This window comes from Rhodofomes roseus (assembly GCF_022264815.1).
Source record: "Rhodofomes roseus strain CIRM-BRFM 1785 chromosome Unknown C8Q71scaffold_20, whole genome shotgun sequence".
In the NCBI taxonomy this organism is placed as follows: domain Eukaryota; kingdom Fungi; phylum Basidiomycota; class Agaricomycetes; order Polyporales; family Fomitopsidaceae; genus Rhodofomes; species Rhodofomes roseus.
The window spans coordinates 550,942-566,198 of record NW_025952976.1 but is presented as its reverse complement, the minus strand read 5'-3'; the positions used below and the strand labels follow the sequence as shown (position 1 = coordinate 566,198).

At 56.5% G+C, this 15,257-nt stretch overlaps 6 protein-coding genes across 6 annotated transcripts; 4 read left to right on the top strand and 2 right to left on the bottom strand.

The window, feature by feature from the left end:
* Nucleotides 1–319: 319 nt before the first annotated feature.
* Nucleotides 320–1,525, top strand: C8Q71DRAFT_840047 (Metallo-dependent phosphatase). The gene is made up of 5 exons (XM_047926511.1): nucleotides 320–576; nucleotides 630–651; nucleotides 703–774; nucleotides 828–956; nucleotides 1,006–1,525. The coding sequence occupies exons 1-5, from the start codon at nucleotides 329–331 to the stop codon at nucleotides 1,348–1,350; spliced, it is 816 nt and encodes a 271-aa protein (XP_047775816.1). The 5' UTR covers nucleotides 320–328; the 3' UTR covers nucleotides 1,351–1,525.
* C8Q71DRAFT_776252 (2-isopropylmalate synthase) lies at nucleotides 1,526–4,468 on the top strand. Its single transcript, XM_047924646.1, has 4 exons — nucleotides 1,526–1,664; nucleotides 1,721–2,015; nucleotides 2,238–2,703; nucleotides 2,757–4,468. Exons 1-4 carry the CDS (start codon nucleotides 1,654–1,656, stop codon nucleotides 4,394–4,396), a joined length of 2,412 nt encoding a protein of 803 aa, XP_047775815.1. The 5' UTR covers nucleotides 1,526–1,653; the 3' UTR covers nucleotides 4,397–4,468.
* Nucleotides 4,469–6,036: 1,568 nt separating this feature from the next.
* Nucleotides 6,037–7,585, top strand: C8Q71DRAFT_250934 (uncharacterized protein). The gene is made up of 3 exons (XM_047917302.1): nucleotides 6,037–6,052; nucleotides 6,112–6,788; nucleotides 7,478–7,585. The coding sequence occupies exons 2-3, from the start codon at nucleotides 6,225–6,227 to the stop codon at nucleotides 7,493–7,495; spliced, it is 582 nt and encodes a 193-aa protein (XP_047775814.1). The 5' UTR covers nucleotides 6,037–6,052; nucleotides 6,112–6,224; the 3' UTR covers nucleotides 7,496–7,585.
* Nucleotides 7,165–8,749, top strand: C8Q71DRAFT_250531 (uncharacterized protein). The gene is made up of 3 exons (XM_047917300.1): nucleotides 7,165–7,409; nucleotides 7,478–8,090; nucleotides 8,157–8,749. Exons 2-3 carry the CDS (start codon nucleotides 7,528–7,530, stop codon nucleotides 8,317–8,319), a joined length of 726 nt encoding a protein of 241 aa, XP_047775813.1. The 5' UTR covers nucleotides 7,165–7,409; nucleotides 7,478–7,527; the 3' UTR covers nucleotides 8,320–8,749.
* A 1,310-nt stretch (nucleotides 8,750–10,059) lies between these two features.
* C8Q71DRAFT_726125 (uncharacterized protein) lies at nucleotides 10,060–11,507 on the bottom strand (the record flags this gene model as incomplete). The annotated part of the gene is made up of 4 exons (XM_047921746.1): nucleotides 10,060–10,749; nucleotides 10,800–10,958; nucleotides 11,012–11,185; nucleotides 11,256–11,507. 4 exons carry the CDS (start codon nucleotides 11,505–11,507, stop codon nucleotides 10,060–10,062), a joined length of 1,275 nt encoding a protein of 424 aa, XP_047775812.1.
* Nucleotides 11,508–12,244: 737 nt separating this feature from the next.
* On the bottom strand, nucleotides 12,245–13,412 carry C8Q71DRAFT_726124 (uncharacterized protein; the record flags this gene model as incomplete). Its single annotated transcript, XM_047921745.1, has 3 exons — nucleotides 12,245–12,958; nucleotides 13,009–13,164; nucleotides 13,215–13,412. 3 exons carry the CDS (start codon nucleotides 13,410–13,412, stop codon nucleotides 12,245–12,247), a joined length of 1,068 nt encoding a protein of 355 aa, XP_047775811.1.
* Nucleotides 13,413–15,257: the final 1,845 nt, after the last annotated feature.

The window sequence follows — 15,257 nt, the reverse complement described above, 5'->3', positions numbered from 1 at the left end:
CTCCTCGTACGATGTTGTCTTCAATAACTGTTGGCTGTCCAGTATCGTTGCTACCGAGGGTCCTAAGACCTGGAGCTGAGATGCGGGCGTGCCATACTTCCGAGAGCACAGTTGAGTGCTAAGCTAAATAACCAAACGAGTCGGAAGCGCCCGGTCCGGTGTGCGATGACTTCATGTGAGGCGTTGCAGCGCTGTCCCCGCACTCGCCTCTCGCCACCAACCTGCATACCTTATAGCATCACATCCTCCGGCACATCTACCGACTCACTGGTCTTTGCTCTGCTGGTCAAGGGCCTCTATACTGGTGCAGTTACCTGTGTCACCTACGATGACCCAATCAACGCTGGTTTCAGCAACGACGGCTGTCTACGTCAAGTATGACCCCCAGGATCCGCCTCCGCATCCCGGGCTGTCGTGGACTCGCTTCGTATGTATTTCCGACACCCACTCGCATGCCTATAGAGTACCGCCTGGCGACATTCTCTTGCATGCGGGTGACCTCAGCGCTGGGGGTGCGTTCAAGCGACTCCGAGTTACTCTGAACTGGCTCAAAACCCTTCCCCATCCCGTCAAGATGTAAGGTCAGTTCCGTAATAGATAGGACATATGAATATGACGTAGGAACGTAGTTTGATTGCAGGAAACCATGATGTGAGTGAAGCCCCATGGATTCTGTTCCCTAAAGGCTGAACATCCGCTCAGCTGTGCTTAGACGACGACTGGCAAGAAGGCGGGCATTGGGCGAACGTAGCGGGTGAGACTGTCGGGACAAAGGTATGTCTCATTATAAGTACGAACATCGGATCGCGCTGACAATGGATACTCAGGACGCAGTTGCTGCTCGACAGCTCATACGCAGTGAAACCTTGCGTAAGGCAGGGATGCACTACCTAGAGTTTGAGTCAATAGACATAACCACCCCGGCCGGACGGACATGGAAAGTGTACGGGTCACCGGTGAGTTTGCTTTACCTACCTGCACCGTCCCTATTTTCACCCACCACAGGCTGCGCCACGCTACTCATGGGGCGCATTCCAGTACGAATACAATGAGGGCGGAGATATCTATGCCCGGATACCGGAGGGGACAGAAATACTGCTGACGCACACACCCCCGTACGGCACCCTGAACAAAACGAGGAAAGGCACTGCGGCCGGCTGCAAAGACCTTGCTAAGCGACTCGCAAGTGATGATCTACAGCGGTGCCGACTGCATGTCTTTGGACACATACACGAGTCGCATGGTGCCGTCCTCCATGAGGGGAGTGCGGAACATTCGTGCGAGAGGGTCAGCGTGAATGCCGCGCTCGCCTACGGCGGTCAGGCGATCATCGTCGACCTGAAGAACTAGAGGAATCATCAGTTCCATTATGTCTCTTGTGCATCCCATCTGTACTGTGTCAAACACCATGTAGACGATATACAAACGGAGCGTGGAAATGAGCGACTTGTGTGTGACCGTAGATAACTTCGAAACCAGCAATCTCACCGTCAGATCCGATGCCCAATTTTGCGCGCCTACGAGTCAGTCGCCATTCTTGCCTTTGTGTTCTGGACTTCGCGATGACTCGTGTCTGCCTGCTTTTATATGGACGTCTGCGCCCGTCCTAGCCATACGCGTCACTTCAGTTAATACCCTTCAAAACGAGCCATCATGCCGATGCTGTAAGTCGGCTTCAGCGACATCTCCAGCTCCTCCAGGCTGACTGTCCACCCCGCAGGGCTGATCCGTCCCAAAAGTACAAGCCGTACACCCCGCTCAACCTTTCGGACCGCCAATGGCCCTCAGCAGTCGCGACGAAGCCACCTATCTGGCTGTCGACAGACCTACGCGATGGCAACCAGGCCCTCGCGAACCCAATGACGATCCCGCAGAAGACGCTCTTCTTCCAGACCTTGCTCAAGTGCGGCTTCAAGGAGATCGAGATCGCGTACCCCGCCGCTAGCGACACGGACTTCAACTTTGTGAGGGGGCTGATTGAGGGCGGGCAGGTGCCGGACGATGTGTGGATCCAAGTGAGTCGTACATCCACAACTGTAGACGGAGAGGACGCCTATGTTTTGGTGGGGAGTCCGGACAAGATCAGGCCTCACGCGGCTGGAGGAGCCATGTCCGGACATAAACACAGGCCTTCGTCCGCATGAACGACGATTTTGTCCGGATTAGGACTGGACCTCTCCCCCAATTCCATAAATGATGTAGACGGAAGCGACGAGGAAGCTTACTCGAGGTTTTAGGTTCTGACACCGGCTCGTGAAGACCTCATCCGCCGGACAATTGACTCTGTTGCAGGCTCGAAGCGTGCGATCATCCACATGTACAATGCGACCTCATGTCTGTTCCGGGAGGTCGTCTTCCGGAACAACAAGGAGGAGACCCTCGCCTTGGCCGTCAAGCACACCGAGATCATCCGCAAGCTCACCGATGAGTGCACGCAGAAGCACGGGACGATCTTCAGGTATGAGTACAGCCCAGAGACCTTCACGCAGACGGAGCCGGAGTTTGCGGTGGAGATTTGCGAGGCGGTCAAGAAGGCATGGGGGAGAGCGGGGACTGCGTTTGAGGACAGGATTATCTTCAACCTACCTGCGACGGTCGAGATCGGTCCTCCGAACCACTACGCAGACCAGGTGGAGTATTTCTGCCGTCACATATCTGAACGGGAGAATATCTATGTCAGTCTGCACCCACACAATGACCGAGGTACAGTCGTGTCTTGTTGCTGCTATTTAACCTGACCTGACAAACCATCACAGGTCAGGGCATCGCGGCTGCCGAGCTGGCCATGCTTGCGGGCGCGGACCGTGTGGAGGGCTGCCTCTTCGGCAACGGCGAGCGCACCGGTAACGTCGATCTCGTGAACCTCGCATTGAACCAGTACACACAAGGGATCAACCCCGGACTCGACTTCAGCGACATCCAAACCGTCATCGACGTCGTCACACAATGCAACGATCTGCCGGTGCACCCTCGCCACCCATATGCGGGCGAACTCGTCTTCACCGCCTTCTCCGGTTCGCACCAAGACGCGGTCAAGAAGGGTTTCGAGCACCAGCGGGCACGGTGGGCCGAGGCGGAGCGCAAGGGCGAGCCGACGATTTGGCACATGCCCTACCTCCCCATCGACCCCGCGGACCTTGGTTGCAACTACGAGGCCGTCATCCGAGTCAATGCGCAGAGCGGCAAGGGCGGCATCGCGTACCTCGTGCAGCAGCACCTCGGGCTCGACATGCCGCGCAAGATGCAGATCACGTTCTACAGCGTAGTCCAGGAGATCGCGGATCGCGAGGCGCGCGAGATGACCGTGGAGGATATCACGACGGCATTTAGGAAGACGTACCACTACGGCGGGTCGACATACGAGGGCAGGCTGGTGCTCAAGTCGTTCAGGATTTCAGCGGAGTCGTCGCCGGACCTCCCGAGCGGAGACGAGGCAGCGGATGAGCGACGCCAGTTCGATGGCACGGTGTCAGTGGATGGTGTCCTTCGAGTCATTCGTGGAGACGGCAACGGCCCGTTGTCCGCACTGCTGGATGCTCTCCGCACGCACTTGGAGATCGACCTCTCTCTGCGCGAGTACTCCGAACACGCTATCGGACAGGGCCAGGATACCAAGGCCGCGTCGTACGTCGAGCTCGTTCCCCTCGCTCGTGATGTGAAGGAGATTCGCAAATCGACGGAGTCGTGGTGGGGCGTTGGCGTCGACCCGGACATTGCGGGATCCGGTTTACGCGCGCTGCTAAGCGCGGTCAACAGCGCAATTGGCGACCGGCCGCTACCTGAACTCAAGCTGAGCGTTGGTTACAGCGCGAAGACGAGCCAGGCAGACATCGCGTCAGTGATCCTCAATGAATTGTCCTTGGAGCTCCCTCGCCGTCTGCAGGCATCCTTCTTTGAGGTCGTCCAGCGAGCCGCGCGCGAGACGGGCGGGCAGATGTCTTACTCCGACCTCATACAGCTGTTCAAAGAGACGTACGCGTTCGACATCCCCGACAAGGACGGCCGCTTCGCCCTGCAGAGCTTCAATATGGAGAATCTGGGCGAGAGCGGGCGGAAGGAGCTCACGGGCGAGTTCATCATCAACGCGAAGCTCACGAAGGTCGCAGGTCAGGGCAATGGTCTGTTAACCGCGGCCATCGCGGCGCTGAACGAGCATATCGACGGACAGCTGTCGATCCGCGAGTACGCGGAACACTCGATCGGCGAGGGTTCGGACGTGAAGGCTGCGTCGTACGTTGAGCTTGCGTATGAGGTGGATGGCGGCGCGATCAAGTTGAATGCCTGGGGCATTGCGAAGGACACGGATATCACCGCGTCGGGTTTGAAGGCCCTGTTGAACGCGTCGAGCAGGGTGGACCACCTGCACAGGGAGCTGACGCAGTCTAAGAACCAGTGAGCAGTCGAATGCAACTATTAGTGTATGTAATGTAGTGTATCATCAATGTCAAAATGGCTGTAGCCTGTCCAATTCTCGGGTGTGTAAGTACCCGCGGGCTCGAGGTGAGTCTGACGACCACCGCGAGGGTGCGATTGCGACGAGCATGAGAACAGTAGAAACGCGGATGGAGGGTGTTGTACACTGCTGTACAGGCGTGACGCGGCGCACGAATGGCCGGGATCGTCCGGCTCAGCCACACCGCCGAATCAACACAATTGGTGGCCCCATTTGGATGTGGCCTACGATGCCCGTCGCCATGCTGAAGTTTTCTCGTGCCCCCTGCGGACGCTCTGGTCGACTCGCCTGGTCAGATCTCCGCAAACGAAATTGTCTCTTACGCCCTCTACGCCCTCGATAACAGTCGGCAAGCTGTGGCCGCCCGTCTCCTGAATTGTGGCCCGCAAGGACATCCGTGGCCGACGCGTCCGTTCAGGGTGTTCAGATATCGCTGGATGCAGGTGGATGCTGCGATGAACATCCAAAATATCCAAGCTGAAAAGACGTGAAAATGTAACGCGGATGGTCGAAGATGCGCCGACGAGTTCCTGGCGACTATGGCGACCTACCAGTACTTGGTGACCAGTGAGTGCCCACATCCATACAAAAAGGTTTACGATGACAGCTTGCGCACGATAGACGTACTGCATCCTCTACAGGTGTTCCTCCGGGCCCGCCTCACGATCCGCCCATTCGCTCCTCCTGGCCACGATATCGTCTTGAACCTTGTGGCTTCCCCCCGATTTCTCCTCCTGAACGTTGGTAGTCACGATGCTCGGGCATCTATCCAGAAATCCAGCCGTCACCCGCTGGACTGGTCGGGGACGGTTGGCCCGAGCGCTTGCACGCGCTCGCCATAGCCTCTTCGACGAGTACCTCCCAATTGATACCCGCCAAGGCCCGATCCGTGGCATAGCACAAGAAGCCGTTGTTCAGACGCGCCTCGTTCTGAACGACGCACAACAGACGGGTAGCTGAGCAAACATACAGTACCGGTATCACAAGACACTCACCTTGACGAGCTCATGCGCGGCGTTGCGCCTCGTTCCCAGGAGCCTGAGCAGCCTGCAGTCAGAGGCTGATAGGGCACCCTATATCTCGATTAGTAAGTGGTCATGCATGTCACAATACAAAGACTGACGATTTGACTTGCTCTTGTGGATCCCACAGGGGCAGGCGTGCCCAGGCCCCTTTCATCCGATGTACCGGTACATACGGCCACACCGTCTCCCCGTCGATGTATACGGGTCGGGATAAAGCCATTGCAGGCCTGCGCCACAGTGGCCACAACCCAGGTAAGCACGAACCAAGTAACGAACGGCGCTCGTTCGCTCACCAGTAGACCTTCGTTGGTCGTTTCATGGTTTGTGTTTGCAGCTGGGTTCCTACGTCGCGAATTGTCACCTCGATCAGCGGACTTCGCGCTCGTGCCAGACGACCTACCTCGTCTCTACTTTGCCTTTCTGCAACGGCTGGTTCTGAGGATCCGGCTTGCATTGAACATCATCACCGCTTCGTACACCGGGTTTCGAGCCTTGCGTCGGGACATCCGCCTTGCCGTGCACCGTCGCGTACTAGCTCATCGTACATGAACGATCGCGTCCCTCGGTTAGTCGGGTACTGAAGCACTCACACCGAGTCTGTAGTGTTGCATCTTGCTAATCAGTCTTCTTTAGGTCTGTTTACACGAGAATAGCGCTCTGTGGAGTGCGCGTGTGCTGGCGATGAGGGCAAGACAGTCGGAAGACGAGCATACGGACAGGCGCTCTCTTTGTTCGATTGAGCGCCTATGCGTTTGTGGCCTGCGGAATGGCGGCGCGTGTTGCCGGCACTCGGACCTCTTAGCGCCGGACGCAAAGCGGGACGCACGTCCAGCTGGCTTGCGGCAGGCTTGCGGGTCGTGCGTGCAATGCAAAGGGAATGCGAGGGTAGCGAATTTCGATGTGAGGGACTAATCTTCGTCCCTGGGCTACCGGGCAAAGGGCGAGGCAGCCATAGCACCCCGTTCGCTCCAAGAATGCTCCGTGGCGAGTTCGCTCGCTCGTGCGGAGGCATAGCTTCGAGACGAGCACATCGTAGACGGATACCAATAATTTCGACTCTGCTGCCCATACATCTGGAAGCATACGACTTGCATTGTCCCCGCCCAACTCTCGCTCCTGACGTTTCCTCCATTCTCCTCCCTCCTACGCTTATACAAGCCCCACCGTCGGCCACCTCCCCCCCATCAACGCGACGTCCAAGCGATTTAAACGACATCACGGCCAGTAGTTCGTCCCGATCCTTGCCCCGCGGTGTGGCCTCGATCCGACGGACCGCTGACTATGGCATTGTCAGTGCTGCTGTCACTAACGTGAGTCGTTATGTGTACCTCAGTCGACTCTCGTGGTTCTCCAAGCCCATCGGGGCAGTGGCGTCGACGTCTCGAGCGGCTCCCAAACATCTGGAGGGCTCAAAAGTGTGTCTAGGGATGTTGTACTGTCTGCCAGCAGGTGTGCGAGGGCCAGTCTCTCATGTTGGGAGAACACCGACTCCTGGCTTTGTGTATGGTCGAGGTAACCCTTGTCCTTCGTCAAGATCGATGTTGACTCAAAAGGACACCATCACTCACTGCCATGGATGAGCTCATCGGCGACATTGTCGCCTGCGCAGACAACGTAGGCGGCCATGTGGTGTACTCTATGCCGTCCCCCGTCTACGATTGAGGTGAGCATATACCATTCAGCGGTTTCTGACTGCCTTCTCACCTGATGGCCTTTACTCTCCGCTGAATTGTGTGTGTTTGCAAGACGAAGTTCACCTTGGTGCAGCTCCCAGTTATTCTCGAGGATGGCCACAAAGCTCCCACGTCTCTCTCTCTTGGGCGTCGGTGCGGTAATCGGCTTCGGAGGTCTTTGCTGTAGCATTGCTACCTTGCCGTACTTGAGTACCATTGCGTACTGAGTACGTCGTCGCATTTCAATCGCTGCTCCGGGTAAGTCGAACAAACAGAGACTCACGCTTGGTTTGCTTGTGTGCATCATGCTCACTGATTTGAGTTAGGTTTTTGAGAACACGTAGTGGGTGCTTTGCTAGTGGCGCGCGGACAGGCAATGAGAGCAAGATCGTCGAAAGACGAGCGCACGGACGAGCGCCCTTTTGTTGAACCGGCGCCTAGGCGACTGTGGCTTGCGAAGGGACACGGCGCGATGCCGGCATATCCCGCCCTCGGACCCTTTAGTGCTGCAGGCCAGTTACGCTGGTCTGCGAAACAAGGAGAAGGGAACGCGAGGAGGAGATGTTACAAATTCATTCACGCCGGCTTCGTCCCTGACCTATGGTACGGACCGCGAAGACACGTCCGCCAGGAATCTACGGAGATCCCGTCCACGACGAATGGGCCGCCCTTGTCGCCTCGCTGGGAACGCATATACTTCTCAAACGGACGCGGCGTGAAGGAGAAAAAGGATGATTTCCGGCGTTGTCTACGATTACATTGCAAGACTGCTTGCTCTCGTTCCCCGTGCATCTACAATCCTCCATCTTCGACAAGCGCCATGTGCGGCGAGCCGCCTTCCTCCTGTCCACCGACGATATCCCTACGATCCGACTTGCGAACGACACAAGAGTACCGTTCCGATCAACACCCCAACCTCCCGACGGAATACTGGGTACTGTCAGCACGTCTGCTCTGCCCGTAACATGCCGCGACATACCTTAATCTTCCCTCGTCGCCACCCAGGTCCACTTCGGGAGCGGAGTCGATGTTGCAATGGGCTCCCACCTGTCCAATGGACTCGACAGTGTATTCGACGACGCCGGGCTACCCGTGTCTGTCGACGGGCCCTGTCCAGGCAAGCCCGTGGTCGCCACATCTAGCGGCGGCCTCGCAACCCCAGCGGTGATGATGGGTATGATCATCGACCGCGCATCGTAGACTGTCGTAGCCAGATCTCCGTGCTCATGGATTGGCGACTGTGGTAGTCTTTCAGAATCAACCCGCAAGCAATGGTCGAAGATACGCACCAACATCGAGGACTGATAAGCTGCGTCGAGCGGTAGTCCCGATGCAGTCGCCTGTGCCGACAACACAGGCGGCCACGACGTATACTCTACGTTGGACTCCAACCGAAGGACACCATGCTCTTGGTTCGGGGGCTGTGGCGGTGTCTTAGGATCAACCCGAACGTATCGCTCGAAGATACGCACCAACATCGAGGAGTCATAGGCAACGTCGAGCGGAAGCCCCGACGACACAGTCGACTGTGCCGACAACACAGGCGGCCACGTCGTGTATTCTACATCGGTCTGCAATACATATCAAGGTAAGCATGCACTGTTCAGCTGATCTTGAACGTCTTCTCACCTGACGCTCACTCTCTGCTGAATTTTGCTTGTTTGCAAGGCGAACCTGCCCTTCGTACAACTCCCAGTCTTGTCCCAGGATCGCGGCGAAATCGGTGTCTGCCTCTCTCTCGGGCGTCGGCGCAGCTATAGGGATCGCAGCCCTTCGACGTTGGATGGCAGGCTTGCGGTACTTGACGACCGTCGCGTACTAGGTACGTCGTCGCGATTCAACAATCGCCTCTCCCAGAAGCCAAAGGGTAGACACTCACGCTCGGTTTGCTTGTCTGCATGATGCTGATAGGTGTATTGCAGGTCTTTGGATGCGTTCTGATGCTCTACGAGCAGTGCGCAGAGGAGATGAGTGTAGTCGGGGGCAAAGTGCAACGACGAGCGCTTTCTCCCCTCAAATAGCGCCCGTACGTCTGTGGCTGTATAGCTGCTGTATATCTCGCGAAGCGCGATCCCGGCACGCTCCGAACCTTACATCGTCGGACTGCAAGCACGGATGGTCTGCGAGTGGGAGACTAGGAGAAAGCAGTGAAGATAGGATAATTCATGGCATCACGCACGCGCCTTGCACCTCCGAAATACCGGACGGGCGGAGAGACAGCGATGGCCCGCCCTGCATCTGCCGTGGATACGCTCTACGTGAGCAGTGACACTTCCGAAGTGTGCGGTCATTCTGCGATGGACGCGCACTCGTTGGCGGTGATAATCAGGAGGTTTTTACATATACAGCGGAGTTTATGACTGAGTAAGCTGTCCTTCATTATGCGCATGGATCGTCGCGAGTATAAACTTCATGGTATGTAACAACCGCGGTCTGAGGACAAGACTGAACGATTGCTGACTTCGATACACAGACGAACCGTTATCGACTTGCATTCTCTACGATCGTTTCGGACCATGTATACCAGATGGCTTGATCGCCGCAGCCAGGCAATTCAGCCGCAGATCCTCTGTGCAGCAATCCCGACAAAACCGCCTCGTTCGTCCTTCTGCGATGTCCTGGCGCGAGTGACTTCACTGGTCTGGAGCGCATGGTGACTGCAGGCTACGCCATATGTGTCACCCCTTCGTTATGACTGGCCATGCGATCAACTGTACGTGGAGCCAGATGTTGTCACAAAGCGGCGGATCGCTTCGGTAACGCCCTTACTCTTAGCTTGCATCTACGTGTACGGGCTGGCGGTTATTTTCCAGTGTCCAATTCATACAAGAAACGAAATACACAATGAGATACAATCCCACCCCACTGGTACACCAGGTATGCTACCCATTCTCCGTTCATTTTCTCCTCAGCGATGGGTCGCAACTTGGCCTTGTTCTGCAGGCCGTTTGAGGATAACCGGGATGCCCCTGGGCTTCCATTGTGCACGCGGGGATTGTTCCTGCTGTGCCTGCCCCACGGGGTTTCGCCTACGCCTCTCCTCCTTTCGTACGGGCCTGAATTTCCTCAAACGATAGGACACGGAGCGGAGCGCCGACAAAACCGCGTCGACGCTCTCCGGAGGAAAGAGTGACGGTTCTAGGTCATCGCTGGACATGGCCTTTGGTCGGGAATCTGACAGGTCAGATCCTGGGCATTCTTGTCTCGTGTGTGTCCATTTCTCTTCGTCATTGAAACGCTCCTTAATGTCCTCTTCAGCGCCCTGGCACGCCACGTCGACAACTGTGGTGATCGAAGAGCTTGCGCATTGGGAGGAGATCGATGACGTCCGCGTTCGGGCCGTTGAAGCGCTGCATTTGGTCTGTGAGAGACCTGTCTGCGCAGCAATCGAAGGCCCAGATGTTTTCATCATCTTCGGCAAAGCCATCTCTTCCTCGGCCCAGTGCGCCCGTGTTTGTGGGATAACTGTGTGTTGCACTCGACCGAGTGATTGTTGCGTTTGTGTCTCGCCACGCCTCTTTCGTTGCTCTTCGAGCAAGTCTTCGAGTGCCTGCTCGGCGATCAACGTCTCTCTGGACTTCCTGTATGCCACCGCGGCCTGGACATCGTGTAAGTATTGGTCGCGTAGATATTGACATCTGAACTCACCGCCACCCTTATGATCCAGTCGCACACGTACCACGGAAGCTCTGGTTTACTCCCATATGCAGTGCCCGCCGGTGGCAAAGCGGCGAGTCCGTCGTCAGCATAGGCACCAGGCGCCTCGATCAACCATGGTACGGGTGCCCAAGCCTCGCCCTTAAGGCACTGGGAAGTCGGGTGAGTACTTCCACAGGTGCAAATCTTCGTATGATTCTCACATTGTGGTGTATAGGCATGTCTGCGTACGGGTGGCCACACTCGCCCACGGGATCGACCTCTGGCTCCAGTGGACCTATATCGAAAGCGTCCACTGTTGTACCCGACTTGAAAGGACTGGGCTGCCTTGGGAGGGTGTGAGGGGGTGGCCATGTAGCCCACGGGCTTTGCTCGTCCTGGTATTAGTGACGCCACACGCCACAGGTAAGCACGAAACAGTCTACGGTTCACTGCCTGCTCACTTACGGGGCGACCCATGTCTACCGTATTTTGTTTTGTGCTTGCAAGACGCACACCACCTCGCCATAGCTCCCAATCATAGTCCAGTATTGCCGCGAAGCTCTCACGACTCATGCATGGCATTGGCATGGCGAAGAACAGCGGAAGGCAGTGTTTGACGCGGTGTACACCGCTCCTCACTTCATCTAATAGATCCTCCGCGGTGGTTCCGCGGCCGTTGTGCGGGTAAGGGTGTGCGTTGGGTAGTCCGAACATCATGCTGAGGCTTTCGCCACAAGTCAACAGGAACGTTCGCGCGAATCAAACAGAGATGACTGCACGTACGTGTGAATAATCCACTATCTATTCCTTGTACTTGCTTATAGGTGCTGTTGATTGACCCAGTGATACAGGAGAAGGAGGATTGCAGTGGGACGTGAAACAGGGAGTTCAAGGTGAGTTCAAGGGGGAGGCGCCCTCTTTGTACGGTCGGCGCTTACGCCTGTGTGGCTAAGGCTCAAGCGCTCAACGCGCTCTTTTGTCGGCGAATGCCGGCCTGCTCCTCTGGCGTCCTGTGCGCGAGTCTAATTGCGCAGGGGAGGTAATATGCCAATAAATATCGGGACGAGCATGTCATTATTGACTGAGTCATAGTTGGCGCAGAGCATTCGAGGGACAACGCTATCATGTCGGTAATCGTGCGTCGGGTTTCGACAAAGGATGTGACCCGTGCGCTCTCCGGAATGCGTGCCCACAGAGGACGGACGGAGCCCTCGCTTAACAAGTACGGTACGTTCCTTGGTTATACTCACAATTCTTCACTTAGACAGACACTGACGTGCTATGTACATATGATGTATAGGTTTGGACAAAGCTCGTAGCCGCTTGCGCGTGCGCGACATGCTGACGCTTTTGTAGGCGTACGCTGGCAAATCTGTTCGCGATGTCCGGCCAGGGTCCAGGGAATAGGCAATCGGGCGGCACCTTCAAGTTCCTCGCAGTGTTCGGCAATGGGCCTATAGCGCGACCCATGGATCCTGCCAAGGCATTGCTTCGCCGATGTAACTCTCCTTGGTCAGGTCGTCGGGGTCGTATGATATCCCTCGCATCATGGCCTCCGTCAGATCGCCGTCGATATTCTCCAGTACCGTCGAGTTGCTTCCGTCCGAGATTGGTGAAGAAGGCTCAATTGGGGAACCTGGCACACCGAGCCAGTCATTGTAGGGTGTGTAGTCTTCGACTGTTTCCCTGAGTGCGCTGACCGGCTCATATTCGAGGTCTCGTTGTTCGACTGAAAGCCGGGCCATGGCTTCGTTGAGTACGAACTCCGGTGCGTCGGCCTCCGCGTCCTCGATCGAGGCTTGAAGACTGAAGTAGGTGGCCAGTGCGGGGCTCCAGTCTAGGTCGGTCTCGATACCGCTCTCGAATGACGGCTGGATTGTGTCATGGGAAATTGGCAGCCCGTCGTGCGTTGGTTCAGCGCCTGCTAGACGCGCCCCATTTTCCGGAGGCAAGAGTATGCCATCGACTGATGCGGTGACTCCGTTGACAAAGGACCTCGAAGGCGCGTCGAGGGGCGGGACAGGCCGGTTCAAGTTCGCAAAGCGCTCCATGTCCCACTCGCCCATCGTCCACACATGGCCGTGAATGATGGGATCTGCCCCGAGACCTATGCCCACGCGTGGGTGATCGATCCATATAGGACTGAGGATGGCCCCGAAGTTGTTTTTCTGGACACCAGGTGAGCTACCTCAGATAATAGTCATTGTCAATCACTGACCTTGAATCTCTCTGGTTGGGAGGCTACCTCTCGGGCGCTGAGATTCCATGCTGGTTCTGCAACGCGGTCGATGCTCCTGACAGACCTGCGGGGCTGCGGCGGCCCAATTGGAGTGGTGGACTCGATGACGGTGGCCGTCATATCTTGGGCGTTGAACTAACACAAGGTAGGCAACGAAGCAGATATGGATGAGACAATTGACTCACGAGGGTTGATCGTCCGGCCGTATGTGGTTCGTTTCTTACAGAGCCACTCGGTGTAGCCCAGTGCGAGTGCGAGGCCCAGGTATGGGCGTTCACGAGGTCCCACGAATAAGCTCGTGGTCCCGGAGAGGCGGTCGTGAGCGGCGTCGCGCCGTTGTGCGCGGTCGGGGATGGCAGGTGGGCAGGGTGAGGTGTGTTCATTGTGACGATGACTGATTTGTTGTTGACAGTGAATCGGGAAACGGATTGCGCCACACACGATGCGTAGAGTCGCGGGTCGTACGTCGAAGTCGATTGACGGTGGAAGGCAGCCTAAGATCTGTACGTCGGATAGCCTTCGAAGCCTTTGTGCTGAATTTAGTCAGACAGTGTGTATCGAAAGCAAAAGGAGAATATTGCACGTACAGCGTATGTGTGCGATGGGTTGAAAGCAAACGTAGTTGGGATTGTGGCACAAGCCCTTGTATATGGGCGCCTGTGTGGCCACGGGCCTAGCGCCCGTCCTTTGTTCACAGCCTATGTAATTGCTACTATTGGTAGACGGCCCTGGTTCAGTGCCACAGGATGCTTGCGCTGTTCAGTGCGATTTTACTCACCAGAGATGCACCTCTTCTGTGCGTGTCGCAAAGATTCATTGCTTGACGCATCCCCGGTCGATTTATTCGTACTCACAGGCTACCAGTAGGTCTAACGAATGCCGGACACCTGCGTGGCCTTTGGTCTAGAGCAGGACCGTAGCTTCGATTGAACAAGCTGCATCGCAGTACGTGCTGGCTGAGCTTGCCCTTGTGTCGAACGCTACAACTGACGAGGTTAATCACTAGGAGGATGTGCCGGACAACTGCAGCACAATCCCATCCGACAAGTTATGGTCGATGTAAGCCAAACAAGCACCCCTCGAGCGTCACGTCTGGGAGTGCGCGGGTTGATTGACTGGCGCGAAGATGACCGCGTCACCGTACGCATGCGTCCTTCATGGCATCGATCTTCACGGCGCGAGTCGCGGCGAACCACGAAGTCTCGAGCGGAAATCGCTAGGAACTCCAGGACGAGCCTCCGCACGAGCCCCAGATAGATGGGGCACCCCTCTTCCTGCGACCCGTGCCGAGACTGGTCTTGTCCAATACATGCGACGGTCCGATCGTTCACGGCCGGCGGTGAAGTGGGTCTTTTGCTGTGATGCCCAGGTTCAATTATGAAAAATGCAAAGGCCATGGTTCCGTGGCGTAGGTATGCCCGCATCGCGACTACAAGATCTGGTATCGCACCTCGACTCGGACAACCGTCGGTATGTCTCGGAGGGAGACTCGCACTCCGTTGCGGCGGTGCTGTTCGCCCGTCAGCAAGGTTCAGGCGTTCCCCCGTGTTGTGTTGCCCACTGGCAAGCCGATGTCATTATTCGATCGCTGCTCGCTCTCTCTGGGAGCAATACCCTGCCGAAACATCGTCCGTGCACCTGTGAAGAGGCGATGAACGCGATTCCCCCAGGCTTGGTCACGCCGGATGTTGTTGAAGTAAGTCGCCAGGACGCCCGCGCACCTTGCTGCAGTGCGGTCACTCGTGTAGCTGATGCCTTCTATACAGTGTGTTGTTGGCCATCTATCGGGTTTCGACGAAGGATGTGTTATGTGCGCCTCTGGAAGTGGTGTGTCTCTGGGGACGAATCGTGTCGCGTCCGAGGAGGGTCTTGGAATTGAGCATTGAGCATGCGCATCAGGTATGGTCCGTCGTCGACTCCGTGAGGACAGAGGCTGACGTGTTACGTATTCGTACATATGTGGCTCTAGAGCAGTGCTCGCACTTTTGCCGCTTCTGACCGCAGGAATGCCACATTGTTGACTGCGCAACCTCACAGAAGACATCGATAGAGACGCGGAGATAGCCAATCATACAACACCTGTAGGCCTTAAGTAGGCCCCGCTTTTGTATCGATCTGCTTCCGCCATTGATTCATAGCACCACAAGACACTACATTGTTCACCGTTGGGGGGTTCTGCACTCGCACCCCGACGATCACCGCCGAGTGTTCGCATTCCAGCCGAATAT